Raw genomic sequence first — 19,824 nt, 5'->3', positions numbered from 1 at the left:
ACTCTGCGACTGGAGCATTCTGCGACTGGAGCATTTTGAGACTGGAGCATTTTGCGACTGGAGCATTCTGCGACTGGAGCATTCTGCGACTGGAGCATTTTGCGACTGGAGCATTTTGCGACTGGAGCATTTTGCGACTGGAGCATTCTGCGACTGGAGCATTTTGAGACTGGAGCATTTTGAGACTGGAGCATTTTGAGACTGGAGCATTCTGCGACAGGAGCATTTTGAGACTGGAGCATTTTGAGACTGGAGCATTTTGAGACTGGAGCATTTTGAGACTGGAGCATTTTGAGACTGGAGCATTTTGAGACTGGAGCATTTTGAGACTGGAGCATTTTGTGACTGGATCATTTTGAGACTGGAGCATTTTGAGACTGGAGCATTTTGAGACTGGAGCATTTTGCGACTGGAGCATTTTGTAATTGGATCATTTTGTAATTTTCTTTACGATTTACTTCGCTTTACTGTTGTCTACTACGGTTTACTATGGTTTACTACGATTTAATACGGTTTTGTAGTGTGACCGCAGTTTTCAGAGTTCACAGTCTTGTAATGGAAAACACATCAATTGGCGCCAATTTGAAAAATGTTTCAAAATGTTGACCTCCAGGTCATATGTGTTGCCGCAACTCCAGCATGTTTTTTTTTCAGTGCGTTTTTGCGGTTTTACGACCGTTTTTGATTTGTTATTGGCGCACCCCTTCAGCACAACACAGCCTAAGACTAAGTTTGTTATTCTTTCCGCCTCGGAAATCTTATTTTGGTAATTTCGTACAGTTTTCGTCGATGTGAGTACTAGGCTTTATGGAGAAAATGCCTGTGTGAACAAGCTATTAGGCGACTGGCTGCCGGTTGTTCTATCGATAGTCACGACGGCATTAAAACGTCCATCGAACTATCGCGAGTACGCCGAATAGTGACGTGTACTCTCTATTTTTTTAACAAAATATAAGCCGCATCTGTACACTTGATTTACTCAAAGAAGAGCCGACTAAGAGACTGACAAGCCGCGTTGATTAAAAAGTACGCAAGATAAACCCCGTATAGATAGACACGTAAGCGGTAGCGAAAGAACAACAAAGATGAGGCAACTGGGTAAGTTACCTTATGAAAGAAATAACCAAAATTATGTTATTAACAAATGCACACATATATTTAAAACGCCCCCGCAGCGAGCATATTGTTGCTGGCTTTTGTCGTGGGCAATGTGAGTGCCTTCTACTCGCCCACCGATGGCGTTGTGGAGCTGACGCCCTCGAATTTCGACCGCGAGGTGCTGAGAGACGACGCCATCTGGATCGTGGAGTTCTATGCCCCGTGGTGTGGCCATTGCCAGAGTCTGGTGCCCGAGTACAAGAAGCTGGCCAAGGCGCTCAAGGGAGTCGTCAAGGTGGGCTCCGTAAATGCCGATGCGGACAGCACGCTGAGCGGCCAGTTCGGTGTACGTGGCTTTCCCACCATCAAGATCTTTGGGGCCAACAAGAAGTCGCCCTCGGACTACAATGGCCAGCGCACCGCCAAGGCCATTGCCGAAGCCGCTCTGGCGGAGGTCAAGAAGAAGGTTCAGGGTGTCCTGGGAGGCGGATCATCTGGCGGCAGCAGCAGCAGCTCATCCGGCGATGAGGTCATCGAACTTACCGAAGACAACTTCGACAAACTGGTGCTAAACTCCGACGACATCTGGCTGGTGGAGTTCTTCGCCCCCTGGTGCGGTCACTGCAAGAATCTGGCGCCCGAATGGGCCAAGGCCGCCAAGGAGCTGAAGGGCAAGGTCAAGCTGGGCGCCCTCGATGCCACCGCCCATCAGAGCAAGGCAGCCGAATACAATGTACGCGGTTATCCCACCATTAAGTTCTTCCCGGCGGGCTCGAAGCGCGCTAGCGATGCCCAGGAATATGACGGCGGACGCACTGCCTCGGACATCGTATCCTGGGCTGGGGATAAGCATGTGGCCAATGTACCGGCTCCCGAACTGATTGAGATCACCAATGAGTCCACCTTCGACACTGCCTGCGAGGGAAAGCCGCTGTGCGTTGTCTCCGTGCTGCCGCACATCCTGGACTGCGATGCCAAGTGCCGCAACAAGTTCCTCGACACTCTGCGCACGCTGGGCGACAAGTTCAAGCAGAAGCAGTGGGGCTGGGCCTGGTCAGAGGGTGGCCAGCAGCTGGCCCTGGAGGAGTCGCTCGAGGTCGGAGGCTTTGGATACCCCGCCATGGCGGTGGTCAACTTCAAGAAGATGAAATTCTCGGTGCTCAAGGGTTCCTTCTCCAAGGACGGCATCAACGAGTTCCTGCGCGACATTTCCTACGGACGCGGACACACGGCACCCGTTCGTGGAGCCAAGAAGCCAGCGATTGTGTCTGTGGATCCCTGGGACGGCAAGGATGGCCAGCTGCCCACCGAAGAGGACATCGATCTGAGCGACATCGATCTGGACAAGGATGAGCTGTAAGGCTGTCCGGATCGGAGACCAAGACTGTGCGGCCCAAGCTCAAATTTCCACTTATTAAACACTTGCATTCTGAATGATATTCATTAGTCAGCCAGCGTATCTAAATATAAATAATTCATAATTATCTATTAGCCTTTTCTACCATCCTCACATAGAACTAAACGAATTGAAACCAGCGAACATAAGAACTATGTATGTAAAATAAATAAACTGTGCAACAAAATGTGTAAATTGCGGGAGAGTGTTAATTGGAAAAGCGAAGGGAGTAGAACACTTAACACGTCGTTGCAATGCAATGCAATAATTTCCCCTTTAAATCTGTTTTTGAAAGCAAATATTGAACATGTTCTAACTTAACTAGCATAAAGAGGTTTATTTGGAACAATTTGGGAAGATTTCACCATACGGGTTGTTGAGTAGTTTTTAAAAGATGAATCATAGTAATGTCTTTTCATTTTCTCCAAATTATATTGAAATTTGAATGAGTCAGGTATTAAATGAATTATTATATTAGTGTACTATACCAACGCAAAACTGCATTCGATTTTGTATTTTATTTTCACCGTTATTTTCACAGCGGTAAAATCGTTTATTTTATGTAAAAATTCGCATAAAAATGTCCAAAAAGATAAAATTTGATAGGCTTAATTCTAGGTAACGTCTAAAAACGTCTTTTGACACATTGTATAGAAGGAAGTATGGTCTAAATGCACAAATTGTAGATCGCTTAAATGTATTCGTGGTGGCAGATTGGCGCTTATACTATGATTGGCATGGTATATTTATTAAGTACTTGGTTTCGCTTTAAGTACAACCTGTGTTTGAAGGGACGGGGATTTGCATATGCAATGTATGGGAAAATTCGAGGCATCACAAAGAGTTCGTCTGTTAGTACGATTCGATTCTGTATGCAAATTGGGCTTCGAGGGGACGGTATATAAAAAGATTGCCAAATTCCGTGAGATTTCGTAAGAAAAAAGCAGGCAACGTGACTCAATTGCCACACTTTGGCTTTGCCCAAAGAAAAAAAAGAAAAGAAGGGCGAGGAACAAAGCGGTGTGTAAACGGTCAAAACTACCTGCATAAAAAGAAGTAAAGAAGGCCAAAGATGCAGGAGGGGCAGGTGAAAAAGGTTCGGAGGACAGGCCAAACTTGTTGAGCCTGGGATTAAGAGAAGCAACAGATAAAGAAACTGTCGGGGATGCGTAGGAAACCCAATTTACAATTATGAATGATTAATTCCCTTTCCAGCGAACTCCTCAACTGGTTATTGCTATGTACTATTGACCTAAGTGCATTTGACAAGAAACATTAAGGTATTGTTGAATTACAAAATGAAATTCTTCAATTTTTAAAAAAATCAAGAATTTCTTTTACAGTAACCCACATTTTTGTGTGTACTAATTTCGACCCTATTTAGGATAAGGTATTTTCCAAACAAAAAACCCGTTTCTGTATTCAAGGGATAATGAGATATTTAAGGTAAATTCGGGATACTTCTTGTCAGTTGCGACTTGGGATCTAAAATCTGTAGATATTCGTTTCTGGCTGGCATTCAAGTCTTTTTCGAATTACTAAATGTAAGTACAACTAAACCACGATCCTTCGGATGTCTGGACCACTCAGGCCAACGTGTGGTGCTTCTGGTCGGGATAGTTCTCTATCGACTGGATGGAACGCGATGTGGCCGCCGTGATGGTCGAGGATACGTCCATAAACCGATACTTCTTCTCGTCGCGGCACAGCAAGGGGTAGCAAATGATGCCGTAGTAGAAGATCAGGCAGAGAACGATAACGGTGAAGATGATCGCGATGATGCCGAAGGTGGAGATCCCGGGCTGACTGTCCAGATACTCCTTGGGCGACTGGGGGGGCGGGGTCGTGGTGGGCGGCTCGGTGGTCTTGTAGCCCCGTCGATAATTCCGCGCTCCACTCGCACTGAAAACCAAGCAACTGGCGCCTGCAAGAAACGAGATCAAGTTGGGTTGGATTTCTAAAAAATCTGCTCGCGATGCGATTTCGTTTCCTCTTGACCATTTTTTTTCTCCCCCACTTTCGTTCACTCACCTAAAAAGAGCACACACAGCAGGTACGAACTGCGAGACATTTTTATTTCACTTCGAATTTACGATTGAGCACGAAACGCGACGTTCGTTCGCCTTTCTTTCTTTATTTTCGGCCACGAGACGGGACGCAGACGCAGAACAGAGTCGAGAATCACACAAAGCAACAGACAAAAACCTTTCGCGTAGGGATGGTGGGTCGCTATCGATATCGCTATATATTCCGATAGTTATCGTGGGCGAGAAGGTCACTTTTGAAAACTGAAAAATTCCGAAAGATTTTTAATATTTCTTTGAAATGTATATTTTAACATCATTATTAATAAATTAATAAAATGTATAAACAATAATAGAATTAACTTTAAGCCTTTTTTTATAATGACGTGACTTTCCTCACCCAACAATACTGTGACCCCCTCACGCACGCCGCCTAGCAACCATCGCCCATCGCCAGCCAGCAGCGTTATCGATAACTCGACGAAAATTTGCTTGACAAGCGTGTGTGCGCTACTCCGTTCGTGTACACTTTATTTTCAATTGGTGAAAATTGTTATAAAACTTGCGAGAAAATATGTGAAAATAGGAAAAAGGCCAATTTCGACACTCGAACTGTGCGTGCACAATCGAATTGGTGACGCTCCGACCGCGAAAAGCAGCTGAAAAGCATAAAAAACAAAGGCGTTAGCGACGGAACGACGGGCGAACTAAGCACATAGACGCTCCAACCGATCGTTCCAATACAGTTGTGTGTATTTAGCCGTTGCAACTAATTAATTTGACGCAAGTAAATGCAAGTAAAAAACAAAAAACGGCCAACGCAGAGCAAAAGTACAGTGAAAATTGGTCGATTGTCGGCGCACGAAGACGAACACGAATAGCAAGAAGAAGAGTACGAAACAAACGAGAAAGAGAAACGAAACGAACGGCGATTTTGCGTTCGTGTGTGAGAGTGCGCGCGCGTGTGTATGTGTGAGGGTGGAATATAAACAAAAAATTAACAATACGAAAATCCAAAAACAATTGCTCTACTTGGCGAAAAGTAAAATGTCACATTTGCCACTGGACGCACGGGCCATTCTGCAGTATCTAAATGATTTGGGCTATAGGAATATATCAGCCGAGCAACTCCGTGAATTTCTAAAAGGTAAGCAACCCGTACAAGTGTGAGTGCGGCATGTGTGTGTGTTTTTGGTTTGTTATTTTTCAAAGCACAATGTTTTTAGTTGCGGCTTTTCGGTTGAATTTCAAACGATTCGTCACCATTTTTATTTATTTTCCCCCTACAACGAACGTGCGTGCAAAGCGCAGGCGAGAAAAAGAGCAGCCGCACAGCCAGAAATACGTTGCAGTGGAAAAAATAAAAACGAGTATTACTCGGAAATTGTGAATAACACACCATGTACACAAATGTACATACACATGGCACAGTGGTTTGCAACAACAAGAGCTATTCGGGCCGAAAATGTACGAATAATCGAAAAGACCGTGCCGGCATCGAATGGAAACGGCATTTGCAAGGAGAACGTACCGTGGGATATATAACTTTCTGTGGAAATCCTAAACACATGGCTCTTTTGAGCCCACTGTACTGTGTTTTTTTTGTGTTTTGCTTGTTTGTCATAGTTGTTGTTGCTGCCCTGGGCCTGCTTTTCTGCGTTCGTGTGTGTTTTTCGGCCTCCACCGCATTGTCAGCTTCATCCGCAACTTCACATGAATTTTTTCCACAAACATACGCATACAGCAGTGGGCACATTAGTAGGTCATTTTGATATCTTGATTACAATAAATTATTAAGAAAATAGGGGACTAAATATGTATAACAAAAACAGAGGGGAATGAGAACTTTTAGCAAACTTAGTTGTATTATTTTTTAATTTGTTAGTGCTATACATTTTACCAATGCTGTTTATATGAATTGTGTGTGTGTGTTTCCCCTCTCCCTCTCTTACTCTCTTTTGCGTTTTTTTCGTGTGTTATTTTTCGCCTTACGCTTTGTGTGCTCGTCCTCTTTTTCTTATTTTCCTTTGTTGTTGTTGCTGCTGCTGCCGCTTGAGGGTTGCCACTCGGTTCCCTCGTTTTACTTTGCGCCATCGCTTCGTGTTGTAATGGCGAATATAAAGTGGGGGGCTGAAAAAGTGCCAGCGCAGCGTGCTGATGTGCTCGTTTTTCAGGTTATATTAACGCCCGTCGGTACAAGCGCACATATTGGTTGTTGGGCAGATAACTTATTTACAAGTATTTACGAGTGGGTGAGTGAGCCCGGCAAGGTTGCCGGACTAATTGCAAATCTGAGTTTAATATCGGTCATCGCCCATTATGCCTTTGTCAGCTCATTCGCATTGTTTTTGGTAGACGTAAAAAATCAAAACAAAAATATGAATGCGATAAACAATAAATTGCGCAAAACCAAAACTGATAAGAAAAGCTAAACACATACATACGTAAATGTGTAGAGCACAGGAGTGACTTTAATTTTAATTAGGTTAAACCGAGATTTTGGAAATCCTTTTGACCAAATTAATTAAATAAAAAGAAACAAACTGAATATTATTGACTATTCTAAATAGAATGTTATGACTGACAATTTTAGTACCAACTGTTTTTTTTTTAATCATTACGCTTTGACATGTGTTTTTCGGGGATTATACATAAATACAACTGGTTTTCAATCGAGTGCAATTGCCGAGTTCAATTTATGTAGCAGCTGTGTCACCTCTAATTTTACGGCATGCTGGCAACACCTGGCTGATTTCAGACGACCTGGCAACTCGCTGCGGTAGCACAGCTGCTGCTTCTTCTTCTTCCACCCGCTTGGGTTGTTTCTGTGGTCCCATTTTAGTTTGGAATTAAAATAAATTAACTCACACTCGACACTCGATGGCCTTTTAGGCAATACATACCGAAATGCATTCGAATGCAGTTATTGATTTGATTTGTGTGTATCCAAATGCCAAATTGCATAACACATCATCGCGACGCCCACAAGGAGCGAGAAGAAGAAGAACCACCACCAGGAGTAGGATTTCCAGGCAGTGATTTAATCTGATTTATTTAATTTATTTCGTGGCAAATAAGTTGTAAATGCGGTTGGTGTCGGTTTCCCAGCTACAGTCGAATTTCGAATAGCTCGAATAACTTGAATTAATTTTCAACTTTAAACTGGCTCCGTTCATCTAGAATTGGAGGGAAAATGATATTGCACGTTCCGCCATTGCTTTAAAAGTGCAAAAATAGTAATGCATAAATAACTTTGTGTTATATTCCATTTTCCTAATTAATTTTTTGTTTTGTACATAAATTAATTTAAAATTATATATTTTTAAACAATTTTAAATACATTTTTTGTTGTTAGGATAAAATGTATATGTAATCCTTTTAGCATTAAAGCATTCCCAATTTGTTTTTGAAGTTCGACTGTAGGTCAATTTCCCAAGATAACCAAGAAATTAATGGCGTTTTCCCCACTCTCTCTCTTTTTCTCTTTAATTCTGGGTCCTTCGGCTGCAGCTAATTTGCGCCAGAAGGTATGCAACCGCAGTCGGACAAACAAAGCGCCAGCAGACTCGCAACAACAACTAGCAACACAACAGCAGCAACTTCCGCAGCAGCAGCAGCAGGCACTCCTCCAAAAGTAAAGGTCATCAAGAGCAAGCGACCGCTGTGCCACTTTAAGTTCTACCTGGACATCTGCGACCATCAGCTAGCCAAGCGCATTGAGGCCGATATCAAGGCTTTGGGTGGACATCTCGAGTTCTTCCTGAGCGACAGTATCACACACTTTGTCACCGACAAGCCAGAAGCCAGTGGCGGAGCACCCAGGACACCCGGAACACCAGGCACACCCAGCACACCCACCAATCACTATCAACAGGATGATGGTTCGGCCAGGAAACCGAATCAGCGGCAATCTAGAGCGGATGCTATACTGAGTCGAGTGCGCAGGAGCACGGTTGGAGTGACACAGAGTAGCAATAGCACGCCAACGACTGCCGTAAAGCGAAGCTATACCATCTGGCAGACGGATTACGCCCAGCGCTTTATCAAACGCATTCAGACTGAGCTTAAGCAATACCTTGAGGGCAAGAAGGAAGGTGGAGGAGCATCATCGACTACCAGTCCCCATCACATTCAGCTAAAAAAGCAGTATGTGAAGATCGAATCCGTCAAGCGAAACTATAGACCTTACTATCATCTCATCAAGCAGCCAGACGACTGGCCAAAGATAGACTTAAGCAGCGACGACGGCGCCTTTCGACTACTAACCAAGTCGAAGACCAAGGAGAAGGAGCAGAGCATGACCCGCAGGTCTTTGGGTTCACGCACATCCCAGAAAGAGAAGCCACCCCAGCATCCAGCTCTGCAGCAGCTTAAAAAACAGTCGGCAATACCACCGAATAGTCCGCGTTCCAATTGTCGCGAACCCAAGGATTCGAGTGAGAAACAGGGTGGAGTTTGTGAGATCTGCAAATTGGAGTACGATATCCTGAATATCCATTTGCAGAGCAAAGATCACGAGCTGTTTGCCAAGAATTCGAAGAATTTTCTGGCCCTAGACACGCTAATTCGTAGTTCAGCGAATGTGAATCGGTTCCTGGAGGAGGAGCCCGAAGAGAGTGAACTGGACATGGATGTGGATGAATCGTTGAGTAATGAGGAGTTGCAGAGTCCCCGCCAGAGGCCATCGCCAGCATTGCGCGAGAAATCCAAGAGGATAACCAAGGGAAAGCATTCGTCGGAAAAGTTTCAAGCGTCTGGAGTTGCCTCGCCTCAAACGCCTTCGCCGGGTGGCAAGAAGGCACTGGGAAACCCACCCGGTAGCCTGTCGGAGCTCCAGCGCCAGGAGCATCCAACCACAGCCGCGGCAACGCCTACAGGACGTAGGAAAACGCAGAATTCTGGTCTGTCGCCACCCATAAGAGCCATGTTGCCACCCTCATCACTTTACAAAGTGGTGGAAACCAGGGAGGAATGTGCCACGCCTCCCAGAGGAAGAGGAAGACCACCCAACCAAGTGGATTCGCCATCGCTAATTGTCAAGTTCCAGAAGATCAGGCAAACCGAGTTGCAACGACTCAACGGGGAGGCGGAGAACTTTATGTTCCCCAGAACAGCGGTTACCACGACGCGGAGCAGCAGTGAGCTGCCCACGGATGTGGATCGGCAAACCACCTCGGATGTGCGGGGCAGGCACAGCATCTCCTCCGCCAGCCTAGACACCAGCACCAGCGAGGCGGAGACGAAGGAATCTTCGGGATTACCCATCTCCCACATACGCAAGCGAGCCCAGGCAGTGGGAAGGCGGAGAAAAGTAGGAGGAGGAGGAGCAGCTGCCCAGGAGCAGCTGCAGCGCCAACTGTCCACCGGGAGTAGTAGCAGCAATAGCAACCAGCAGCGCTTTCCGAGCGCCCCCATCCAGCCAGAGGAAGAGCCTCAACCGCAGCCACAGCCGCAGCTAAAGATCAAGATGAAGCAGGAGCAAGTGGTGGCCACCAGGAAGAGCAGTCGCACGGCCACGGCCATTGTGACAGCGGCCACTGCCAGCAGTCATCAGCAGCAGCAGCTCAGGCAGACAACCAGCCGGAAAATGGCCAATAAACTGGAGGATCGGATGGGGGAGTCAGTAATAAAGCCCAAGATGAAAATCAAGAAGGAGGTTATCGAAGTGGAGGAGGAGTTGGAAGACCTGGAAGACCTATTGGATAACGAATTAGGCGACAGCAGTTTGTCCTCGGGCAGCGATGAAGATTACGTAGCTAGCAGTCATCGCAAAGCCTCGGCGGCACCACGAAAATCCACGGATACTCGAGAGCAGAGGGCCGCTAGGCGGCTGTCCAGATTAACCATAAACCGAAGTGCCGGAGAGCTAGAGTTAACCACCGAAGTCAAGTCCTCGCCCCCGCGAAGAAGTCGCGGAAAGAGCCAGAAGCCGTCGAGTCCCACGAAAAACAAGGTCAAGCAACCGAAGATTGCGCCACCAGCGATGGATTTGTTCTTCGATTGCAGCAAAAGCGAAAGGCTACAGGAAATGCAATACACATTCGAATCGCTGCCGAGAGGAGAGCTATGGAATCGGGTGTTCCTGCGGCAGGATGCGGGAGAGGAGAACTATTACACGTACTACGGTAGCACGAACTATAGGAAACTGCCCTATGAAATGGGTCCCATACCCATGGCCAAAACATTGCCGGCACACAGTTGTGCAATGTGTTGCGAGGCAGGAAAGCAGGAAAATCGCGAGGAGCTAAAGCAGGAAGATCAGAAGCCTGTGCCCAAAAAGGAAGTCAAGAAGGAGGAGGAAGCACAGTCCTCTTCCTCCGCCACCTATAAGAACAAAAAGCTGCACCTTCTGCAGCGTTATCAGCAGGAACAGGAGCAACTGCAGCAGCAGCTGGAGGGGAATTCCCTGGCCACTGCCATAGCCAAATGTGATAGCAAGGCGAGCACCCCAGAACTACTGGAGCGGGAGTTTGCCTCGGGCTCTCTGGGAGATCGAGTGCAGCTGATAGAGCGGGTGAGGAGCACCTCCAGTTCCAGTTGCAGCAACAGCCAGCGGAGCGGGATTACCTGCAGGAATAAGCAGCTGGCGCGAATTGCCGAGTTGCCGCCAAGGAAATCTCCCCGGGAACATGCCTCCACTTTGGCTTTGGTCAGTTGCATCATAAGGCAGCGTCAGGATTCGCAAAGTAAAACGAATTCCGAAGCGGAAGAGCCACCTCCCCCTGTGGTGGTGGTTGCTCCAAAGCTTAAGACTCCCATGAAACAGGAACCCATTGTTGCACCCTCATCGCCCAGAACAACTCGTTCGCAGGCTGCAACGCCAGTGGAGGAACTTCGATTTGCCACCGAGATTAGCGAGACGGTGAAGAGGATGAGGCGTGGGCAAAACAAGTACGATCATTCTCCGCCTGCACCGGCGCAAAATCCCAATCCCACGCCGGGAACTTCCTCGCCAGCCAGAAGTCGTCGCCTTACGCCGGCCGCACAAAATTTAGGACAAAGCTATTCGCGCCGCTTGCAATTCACAACCAGCCAAAGGGAATCCTCGGCGAGTGCGCTGTTGGGCAAGCGCAGTAGAAGAGTTAATCCTGCGGTAGTGCGTCCCAATATCCAGCAAGCTCCCGGAATGGGCGCCTTTCGCGGCGTTCGCAAATTGCCCAGCAAAAAGGGTCTGCTCGAATACGAAATGGAACCGTGTGCCCTCAAAGCTCTCGATCAACAAGCCAGTCAGTATTGTAATCCGGGTTTCGTTGCCTGGCAGTTGGACAAATACCTGGAGCTAGCTGGCAAGGAGTACGATCTGGAAGAGGACGAACTGCCGGTGGTGAAGGAGAGCGAAAGAAGAGAGGAAAGGCTTGTAACTCCACCACCCACTGATTGCTTCACAAGCGAGTTTGACTTGTGCGATTTGATACTGGGTAGCGCAGGCAGTGGCGATGATGAGGACGAGGTAGCCAGAGGAAATCTACCCGGCTCCAGTCGACGAATGAGCAATCTCAATCTGTATGCCAGCTATTATAGAAAGAAAAAGAGCCTGAAATCCAATCGCACGGGCTGGCCAAAAGCTCAGAGGCGGCGGAATGGAGGAAGTCGATCCTTGCCAGATGAGCGAATTAATTTCCAGAAAATGGGTCTGGCCGAGCTTCACCCCATAAAGCAGGAGCCGATGGAAACGGAGGAGGAACAGACCACGACCACCACCACAACCACTACGACTTCAGCGAGCAGGGAAAAATTGCTTAGCAAAGAAGATGAAGATGATGAAGGTGGTGGTGGCAGAGATGACGATGAATCACCTGCCGATGATAAACAGAATTCGCGAGAAGATGCCGTGATGACGCCGCCAGCGACCGATGTTGATGAGCAGGCTGAACTGGAGAGTCTGCCCGACGAAGATGAAACCATGGCGGATTCCGTGGATCAACAGCAGGATGATGAGGCTGAAATCGAAGCCACTGATGCGGATGTCGAAGAGGAGGAGGAGGAGGATGAGGAGGATGTCTTTGAAGATGCCTACGAAGAGCAGGAGATAAGCCCGAAAAAGACAGAGCCGCCGGAGAAACGAGCACGGATACCGCCCTCCATATCTGTAACTACGCCACCCGAAGAGCACTCCGCGCAGGGCAAGAAACTCCTACTCACTCTGCACAATGGCCAGAGACTTCAGGCCACCTCGACGCCAAGTTCGGGACAAGTTCAACAGCAGCAGAGAAGAACGCCACAGCTGAACGGTAGCCTAGGCAGCTGCATTTCGCCCAGCGAGAAGCTGGGAGACAATTCGGACATCTTCACCGTTTCGTCGGATGGACTGGATACCGATCTCGATTTGAGCAACACCCAGGCGGGCGATTCGCACGAGCATTGCCCACACCAGACGACGCCGAAGCGGAAGTTCGACATCTCCAAGTATGCGCCACCAAACAATGGAAAGGCGGCGAGCAGTTGTGCCGCCGAAGCGGCGACGGCTGCCGTCAAATCCCTGGCCATCTCGCAGTTCCTCAAGAAGGAGGTGCGTGTCACCTGCCGGCGGCTAAGAGCGCCATTCCGACGCTTTCGATACCGCCGCTGAGCACAGCACGTCATCATTATCATCATCCAGATCAAGAAACGCATCATTCAGCACCAATCACGTTTAGCTTTTAGTGTGTACAGCGACGATGAGTTATAAGTTTCAGTTTTTAGGTATTTTTAGGCCACAAATCCCTCCAAAAACCAGAAAAACACAGCGATATCAAATCGGTCATCTTTTCAATTTTAATTTCGTATTAAATTTGGCAAAGTGAATGTTGAATAAATACCTATTAAATGTTTTCGCTTACTATCTATCTTTTGAGACTAAACCACTGCCGAAATGTGTAAAAGCCGAAATGCTTTTCGAAAAGTTCTATACGATTCAATCAACTTTGTCAGATTTTTTCGAGTTTGAAATTGTGAAGACAAACACCCATCCATCAACTAAATGTAGCGTAATTAAAACTCACACACAAACCACACACGGAAATACGTACATAAGCCTTAGTTTAATCTTAGTTTAGCTCAAATTCCCTTGCCCCCCAAGAAAAACATCTCATCAACAATTTCGGACAATTCCAAAATCTCTCATTTTCAATCTAGCTCTTAAGTAGTCAAGTTTCCATTTATCGTTTTTGTTTTTACCTGTGGAAATCACCAATTAAACAGTTTTCATTTTCTTAGCCATGTACTATTATCAAAGTCAACGCTCAAGCAAAGTAAAAAAAAAAAAGGAAAAAGTAAACTATGTAACAGAGATAAATAAATTTAAACAAAAAACCAAAAGCAATTGTAAAAATATTTAAACAAAGATTAAATTAAATTAAATATTCACTAAACATACACATATCAGTTTTAATTTATTGAACGCAAATCGAAAGGGTTTAAATAATTACGGTCGATAGATAAATATATGTGGTTAGGTCTTATTTGAGAAATGTTAATTATCTAGACAGTAACGATCTTTTTGGGATTTACCTTGATCTGATTCTAAAAATTGGTTACAAATTGGAATATTTCGGCTGATTTAGAATAGATTTTCGACTAATAACTAGCCGTTGTAAACTACTAATTCTTTTTAGCAGATGCCACATTACATTTAGCGCAGGCAATCCCGATTCGCCACCATTACTTCCGCACTTATCGCATATCCACTATCCGCCATCCTCATTCCCCTGCTAATGGCCACTTCTTTGATCCAATCCCATCCCAATTTAGACTTGCGCAAGCTCATCAAGTATGAGGAGCGTCTGGCGGAGAACGCAAAGGAGGACAATTTCAACGGCCTGCATAAACGCGGCACCGTCAGCTCGCGTGCCAAATTGAGTGGCGAGAAGGATAAGGAGAATGCGGCTCCACCATGTCCATGTTCATCTGCCAAGGAGAAGGAGTCCAAGACTGACCAGGAGCAGCGTTCCAATGGAGGAGATGGTTTTGCGGACCTAGCTCGCCTTTTTAAGGAGAAGCTCCTGATGGATGCATCCGTGCCTCCGACGGCAACCAAGGATTTAGAGCCCGAACACTCTCAGGCAAACGGAAAGCGTCGCAGTCGCAGCAAGACTCGTCAGGGAAAAGAACCTCCGCTGTCCAGTGGCGAATCGGAGGCTAATGATGCAATCCGTCCCAGGATGCAACGCCGCCGACGCAGCAAGTCGCATCCGCGCAGCGCCAGTCGGGGAGCTGCTATGGGTTAGTAGTCCCTATTAAAAATTATTCAAATAAATTAATGGATATATTTTTTCAGCTCGCCGTCGATGCAAATCCAGGCACTGTGATCCGGTGGCATTATTTCAGTACTACCAGAAGGAGTGGGCTCATTTCCGCAGCCAGATACCCGGCGAGAATGTCCGCGTGAATGCCCGTTTCGGGGGGCACAACAAATCATTGGATCCGAAGAAGTGAAGATATATTTCCATTGCAACCATTCTTTTAAAAATCCCATACTTCGATTGATTCCGCTGTTCAACTGCAGTCATTACTTACATTTATTTATACTTCTATCCATTCTTAATTCATTCGTATTGACACATTTTGAAAAAAAAAACTTGAGAAGTCGAATAAAAACAAATTCTTAATGTGTGTTTAAATAAATGTTTAATATCTGAATTATATTTTGATTTTATTTAAAATTTAATTGCAAAGATACCAGTTTAGTTTGAAAGAAAAAATCTGTTTTCAAAACTGGAAAATGTTTTGAAACCAGTTTTTTAAGACTTTACCTTCAATTTTTAGACCAGCTGTCAAAATTTAATTAGAAAATAAAAAAATTTCAACCTTTGGCAACTTGAACAACCTGTTGTTGGGTAGCATTACTTAAAGGACTTTAGAAGATGTTGGAGCGACGTCGAAGATCCCAGTTAAGACTGGATGCCCTACTACCCGTTCCAACAAGAACCACAACGATGAGACGGACCCGTCGTGTGTGCGTCAATATCGAAGCTAATGGCTCCGGACCGATAAGAACTCGAAGGAGGCGAAGAAGGGAGTTAATCAATCCCTATTTCATGACCTATTCTCCCATATATGACTCTGTGCAAATGGGACATCAATGGGGTTTTGATTTGTGCTCAAATGAATCGCCATACGAATATGGAAATTTTTTGGAACCCCCAAACCGTTTAAATGCAGGGGAAGGAATAATTCCTTCAGAGGAAACCAATAATGCTAACGGAACCCAAGTTGTTCATGACCTTAAGAATATATTGATGGGATTGGATGGCTATTTGCATGAGAAAAAAGTAAACCTACTGAAACCGCATCAAGATAACTCCAATACCACTGATAATCAGGTGGATCAAAGTGGCGAAGCCCAGGACTGCCAGCTCTCAGTTCTAACCGATATTATGTGCGAAACCATTGATCGGTTAAACAACTATATGGGCAATCATTCCAAGCAACAGGAATGGCAGTCTGCTCTAAACCCAATGAACCAGTTTAGGGGAAATATACCACCTGTCCATGTATTGCAGCTACCTGTGCAACCTTTGATCGTACAAACGGTTCCTTCATACCCATCTTCGGATCACTATCCCTCACCTGAATCCATTTTTCAAAAGAAACCCAATCTGGACCGTTTACCTTGGTTAAAGGAGCGGAAACGTAAGCGTCCTTCCAAATCTACCACCTATATACACTTGCAAAATCAGGGCAGTAGTACCGATGACTTGCCAAAGTCCTTGGAAGGATCATATTCAAGTAATAAGCTATCGGATAACCCACGACAATCTACAAAGGATGCTGGCACAACCATGTGGTGTTCTATGGAATGCGGTAGGAATCAGGAACGATTTCCTTCTACGCAAGAAAGGCTACAAGAAGATCCTGAGATCGCATATTCCTTGAGATCAACTCATGGCTTTCCGCCCCCTTGTCTCAAGGCCCCACCACCAAGTATTAAATCAGAGGACGAATTAGACGAACAGGGAAAGTATTATCACCCGACTGGTGAATCCATCTACGTGCTTGGCTCTCCTCAAACTTCCAGTTTCCGGTCCAGTTGCGATTATCGTCGTGAGGGGGGAAACCTTAGATATTCCTTTATAGAGGAGGAGGAGGAGCAGGTGGATGAGGATGACTGGTATCAAAGTGCTAGCAATAAATTAGCTGAATTGGAAGTGGAGCAGGACTTCTTCAAGCAAATGGAAAAGCAAACGGGAATGTCTTCAAGAGATGAAACCCCTCAAACTGACTTGGAAACCACCAGTGACAATAGTTTCGTAAATATAATAGCCACTAGCGATAAGGCCCTCAGTACCACAGGACTAAGTGGCATAACCACCCAAGAACCCATTCAAATTGAGAGAATGTGCAAAAAGTCATCTTTGAAACAGCGACATAAGCTCAAAAGTGGGAAACACAGTGGAAATACAGCAGGTACTCATAAGGTGATGTTTGAAAAAGTGCAACACACGGAAGGTGTGCAGGTTCAACAACATCCAATGAGAAAAGAATCTATTCCTAAAATACCCAAGGTCAAGAGAACCAGGAGCAATCAGATACGCTCTATTAGTTGCCACAGCTCTACATTTAGGTCTAAAAGATAAACTAGTCACATAGAGGGATTGATAATGTAAGACCAAGAAAAAATGGCAAAAGCAATCTTTCACTATATTTTCAAATTCAACAGATTTGAAATTATTTTTCTACACTTTTCGGCTCTTTTTCGTACAGATCTTTAAGAGGGACTTGGGTTAGGATGACAGTTAGGTAATAAGTATAATGTTCTGCGAGGAGCCAACGCCGGAACCGGAGAAACACATCTGTCGCTGCAAGAACTGCATACTCCGCCATTCGGATATCCTTCCCTGGCCAGAGCCCCTTGGAGTCATGGGTGAACGTCATAATAATACCAATGATAATAACAATGATAAGGATGGCAATAATAGTCGTCGGGTCTCCACCCGTACGCTACAGTCGATGGACAGCGTGTATACCCTAAAAGACGGCACGGAAAAGCAGAATGAGCCTTACAAAAATCATCAGAATAATCGCAACGAAACTGTTGTATCTAGCTACACTGCACCATATAATCGACACGGTGGTACCACACCTGCCCATCATGGGGATGAGACTCCAGCCTACTATGATGACCAGACTCCAAGTCGATCTGGCGCCAATACCCCAATGCGGACATTGCCAATACAGCAACCAGCTCAAGCTCAAGCTCAACCTACCATTCTGCTGATTGTGGTCAAGTGAGATAGGATAGGTACTTAGTTTTTCAGTTCCAAAGTGAAATATGTCGTTTTTAGCAAGAACGATCCACCACCGTTTCCGGGTAGAGGATACACGATCCCAGGAGCTGGGTACCAAGGTCATGGACCAAGTCCACAATATCAAGGCCAAGGACATGTACCATATCAAGGTCCAGGTCCCAGAGGCTATCCAGTTCCTGGAGGGGGACCACCAAGGTAAATTAAAAAGAATATTTAAAAAAGCATTTTTTTAAATCAGTGGAGGCCAGCAGAAGCATCACACATGCAATTGCGTTTGTGTGAGTGGGAGCATGCACGAACTTGACTGTGTGCGTGACTTTTTTCAGCTTGACGGCGTACGTGAGCGTCGAAACGCTAGCAGCGCAGCGGCAGAGACATTGCCTATCCCGTGGGCCCTGCGCGCTGCCTCTGCTGGCCACCACTGATTTAAGTTTCCTAGTATTTGATTATAATATTTATCTCTTTATACTTCAGTTATTATTATCCACCACCTGGAGCTGGACCTGTAAATGGACCCAGGGCAAGGCCAAGACCTAACTATGAACATGAACACGTTCGCTAGTAAGCTATTATAGAGATATTTATAATGTTTTTTTTTAATTTGAAACTGTTTCAAACTTTTTCCTTTCCACAGTAACAGTCAGCGATATAGGTAAGTACAGAACCTATATCTTAACTATATTTTTTAAACTCTTGATTATCCACAGCGACGGTGTTCGGACCAGTCGAAATAGGTAAGGTAGCTTATTTAGATCCATAAAAATCATATAACTATGTTTTTCTTGATATAGATACCAGGATGATTGGAGTGGACAGCCAAGGAGGTAGACTACTTATTGGTCAACTTAAATGTTTAAACTTTTTCGTTTTTGTAACCATGTTTTAGATACTCCAATAATGCTGACCACCCTCGAATAATTCGACAACCGGAAACTCAACGAAATTGTCGATGTAACATGGAGAAGATCCAACCGGAAAGCCCGCCGAGTCCCCAAGATACAGAAGATTTTCTTCCCGATCACCTTATAGGAAGTAATAAAACAAAAAAGAGCAAGCAGCGTTTGGTAGGCAGTGGACTTGGTCGTCCATGTAATTGTCAAGGATTAGACTCAATGAGAAATAATCCGAGAAATCCCAAAAATCAATCGGAAAGTCTAGAAACAGGGGGATATGGAAATATGAAAACACCAGCGAACACGGGGGAATATTTTACCGAAACGGGAAGCCCGCAGGAAGCGCAGGAAGTTATTGTGACCGATGCCAAAAACAAGACATACAAATGCATACAGGTAAGGCGAAACTAAACTTTTGACTAAATAATAAATGTCTTTATCCCCATAACAGGTGCCAATTTGCATTTCAACTGGAAAGACTAATGCTTGTCGTTGTTGCAAATGTGCTCCCGCTGAGGATCCCGAAAACGAGGACGGGGATTCGGATTGCGTGTGCAATCAGCAGGGAAAGTGCACCTGTGTTCCCGACAATATGTTGCAAGATGAGCTTCCTTGCGAGTGCGATCTCACCAATTTGGAGCGAATCCTTCGAGATCTTATTCCAAATTCCGATTGCATTTGCTACTTGAAGAAGAAGCGACGCAGGCGTCGAAAGAAGTGGGCTCCAAAAGTCTATTACGACCGTTTTGCCAATCCTCCGTTTGTCCTCAATCCAAAGCCCAGATGTCTGGAGTACGGCTACAGTCCGTTCCATAAGCCCGGCTTTACGCCTTGCTGCTGTCCACCGGCTGCAAAGAGCTGCTACACCTGTGACTACTGCTGTGGAGGGGGCTGTAGGTTCTAAAACCAAATTTCCCGGTGATGAGAAAAGATATCTGACGATGTCCGACCATCCTAACAGATCCTCAACATTTTGTCAGCTTATGCCAGAAAACTCGTTTATCAGTTTTTTTTCTGACGTAAACTGACAATTTTTGAGGATCTCAGATTGTCTGAACCATAACCTGCCTTATAGATCCTGTAGAAATGTTTCGCTCATAACGATATTTTGTAAGCCCTCAAGAAGACAAATATACAAAAAATAAGATTTCTGATAGATTATTTTAGAACTTTTGTATAAAAATAAA

The 19,824-nt window shown here is 45.4% G+C and overlaps 6 protein-coding genes across 8 annotated transcripts; 5 read left to right on the top strand and 1 right to left on the bottom strand.

The window, feature by feature from the left end:
• Positions 1-912: 912 nt before the first annotated feature.
• CaBP1 (Protein disulfide-isomerase A6 homolog CaBP1) lies at positions 913-2,689 on the top strand. Its single transcript, XM_017158493.3, has 2 exons — positions 913-1,098; positions 1,176-2,689. The coding sequence occupies exons 1-2, from the start codon at positions 1,086-1,088 to the stop codon at positions 2,456-2,458; spliced, it is 1,296 nt and encodes a 431-aa protein (XP_017013982.1). The 5' UTR covers positions 913-1,085; the 3' UTR covers positions 2,459-2,689.
• A 313-nt stretch (positions 2,690-3,002) lies between these two features.
• LOC108068706 (uncharacterized) lies at positions 3,003-4,857 on the bottom strand. Its single transcript, XM_017158433.3, has 2 exons — positions 4,526-4,857; positions 3,003-4,418 (listed from the first exon to the last, which is right to left on the bottom strand). The coding sequence occupies exons 1-2, from the start codon at positions 4,563-4,565 to the stop codon at positions 4,081-4,083; spliced, it is 378 nt and encodes a 125-aa protein (XP_017013922.3). The 5' UTR covers positions 4,566-4,857; the 3' UTR covers positions 3,003-4,080.
• A 667-nt stretch (positions 4,858-5,524) lies between these two features.
• Positions 5,525-14,305, top strand: chif (DBF4-CDC7 kinase regulatory subunit chiffon). Of its 2 annotated transcripts, XR_011419719.1 has the most exons (3): positions 5,525-5,665; positions 8,029-13,200; positions 14,248-14,305. XR_011419719.1 is itself a non-coding variant. In XM_017158468.3 (2 exons), the coding sequence occupies exon 2, from the start codon at positions 8,048-8,050 to the stop codon at positions 13,085-13,087; it is 5,040 nt and encodes a 1,679-aa protein (XP_017013957.2). In that variant the 5' UTR covers positions 5,525-5,665; positions 8,029-8,047; the 3' UTR covers positions 13,088-13,872. The 2 variants fall into 2 exon arrangements, 1 of the variants encoding a protein (XP_017013957.2); XM_017158468.3 differs by lacking the exon at positions 14,248-14,305 and having other exon boundaries at positions 8,029-13,872.
• On the top strand, positions 5,530-15,104 carry Hyls1 (Hyls1 centriolar and ciliogenesis associated). Of its 2 annotated transcripts, none has more exons than XM_017158470.3 (3): positions 5,530-5,665; positions 14,248-14,718; positions 14,774-15,101. In XM_017158470.3, exons 1-3 carry the CDS (start codon positions 5,566-5,568, stop codon positions 14,929-14,931), a joined length of 729 nt encoding a protein of 242 aa, XP_017013959.2. In that variant the 5' UTR covers positions 5,530-5,565; the 3' UTR covers positions 14,932-15,101. The 2 variants fall into 2 exon arrangements, with proteins under 2 accessions (XP_017013959.2, XP_070075004.1); XM_070218903.1 differs by lacking the exon at positions 5,530-5,665 and adding an exon at positions 13,064-13,200 and having other exon boundaries at positions 14,774-15,104.
• Positions 15,105-15,236: 132 nt separating this feature from the next.
• LOC108068749 (uncharacterized) lies at positions 15,237-17,286 on the top strand. Its single transcript, XM_017158496.3, has 2 exons — positions 15,237-17,098; positions 17,156-17,286. Exon 1 carries the CDS (start codon positions 15,360-15,362, stop codon positions 17,070-17,072), a length of 1,713 nt encoding a protein of 570 aa, XP_017013985.2. The 5' UTR covers positions 15,237-15,359; the 3' UTR covers positions 17,073-17,098; positions 17,156-17,286.
• Positions 17,248-19,786, top strand: LOC108068750 (uncharacterized protein CG42266). The gene is made up of 8 exons (XM_017158497.3): positions 17,248-17,723; positions 17,781-17,939; positions 18,219-18,305; positions 18,379-18,396; positions 18,452-18,478; positions 18,536-18,568; positions 18,631-19,033; positions 19,089-19,786. The coding sequence occupies exons 1-8, from the start codon at positions 17,248-17,250 to the stop codon at positions 19,539-19,541; spliced, it is 1,656 nt and encodes a 551-aa protein (XP_017013986.2). The 3' UTR covers positions 19,542-19,786.
• Positions 19,787-19,824: the final 38 nt, after the last annotated feature.

This window comes from Drosophila takahashii, chromosome 2L, assembly GCF_030179915.1.
Source record: "Drosophila takahashii strain IR98-3 E-12201 chromosome 2L, DtakHiC1v2, whole genome shotgun sequence".
Classification (NCBI taxonomy): domain Eukaryota; kingdom Metazoa; phylum Arthropoda; class Insecta; order Diptera; family Drosophilidae; genus Drosophila; species Drosophila takahashii.
The sequence above is the reverse complement of the archived record's forward strand: the minus strand, read 5'-3'. Positions and strand labels throughout refer to the sequence as shown.

Coding starts and splice junctions, on each gene's coding strand:
- LOC108068706 (XM_017158433.3), bottom strand. CDS start 4,565: ATGTCTCGCAGTTCGTACCTGCTGTGTGTGCTCTTTTTAG. Junction 4,419..4,525: donor GCTGTGTGTGCTCTTTTTAG/GTGAGTGAACGA, acceptor CGTTTCTTGCAG/GCGCCAGTTGCTTGGTTTTC.
- Hyls1 (XM_017158470.3), top strand. CDS start 5,566: ATGTCACATTTGCCACTGGACGCACGGGCCATTCTGCAGTATCTAAAT. Junction 5,666..14,247: donor ACTCCGTGAATTTCTAAAAG/GTAAGCAACCCG, acceptor ATCCCAATTTAG/ACTTGCGCAAGCTCATCAAG. Junction 14,719..14,773: donor CAGTCGGGGAGCTGCTATGG/GTTAGTAGTCCC, acceptor ATATTTTTTCAG/CTCGCCGTCGATGCAAATCC.
- chif (XM_017158468.3), top strand. CDS start 8,048: ATGCAACCGCAGTCGGACAAACAAAGCGCCAGCAGACTCGCAACAACA.
- LOC108068749 (XM_017158496.3), top strand. CDS start 15,360: ATGTTGGAGCGACGTCGAAGATCCCAGTTAAGACTGGATGCCCTACTA.
- LOC108068750 (XM_017158497.3), top strand. CDS start 17,248: ATGTTCTGCGAGGAGCCAACGCCGGAACCGGAGAAACACATCTGTCGC. Junction 17,724..17,780: donor ATTCTGCTGATTGTGGTCAA/GTGAGATAGGAT, acceptor TGTCGTTTTTAG/CAAGAACGATCCACCACCGT. Junction 17,940..18,218: donor CCTGGAGGGGGACCACCAAG/GTAAATTAAAAA, acceptor TTTATACTTCAG/TTATTATTATCCACCACCTG.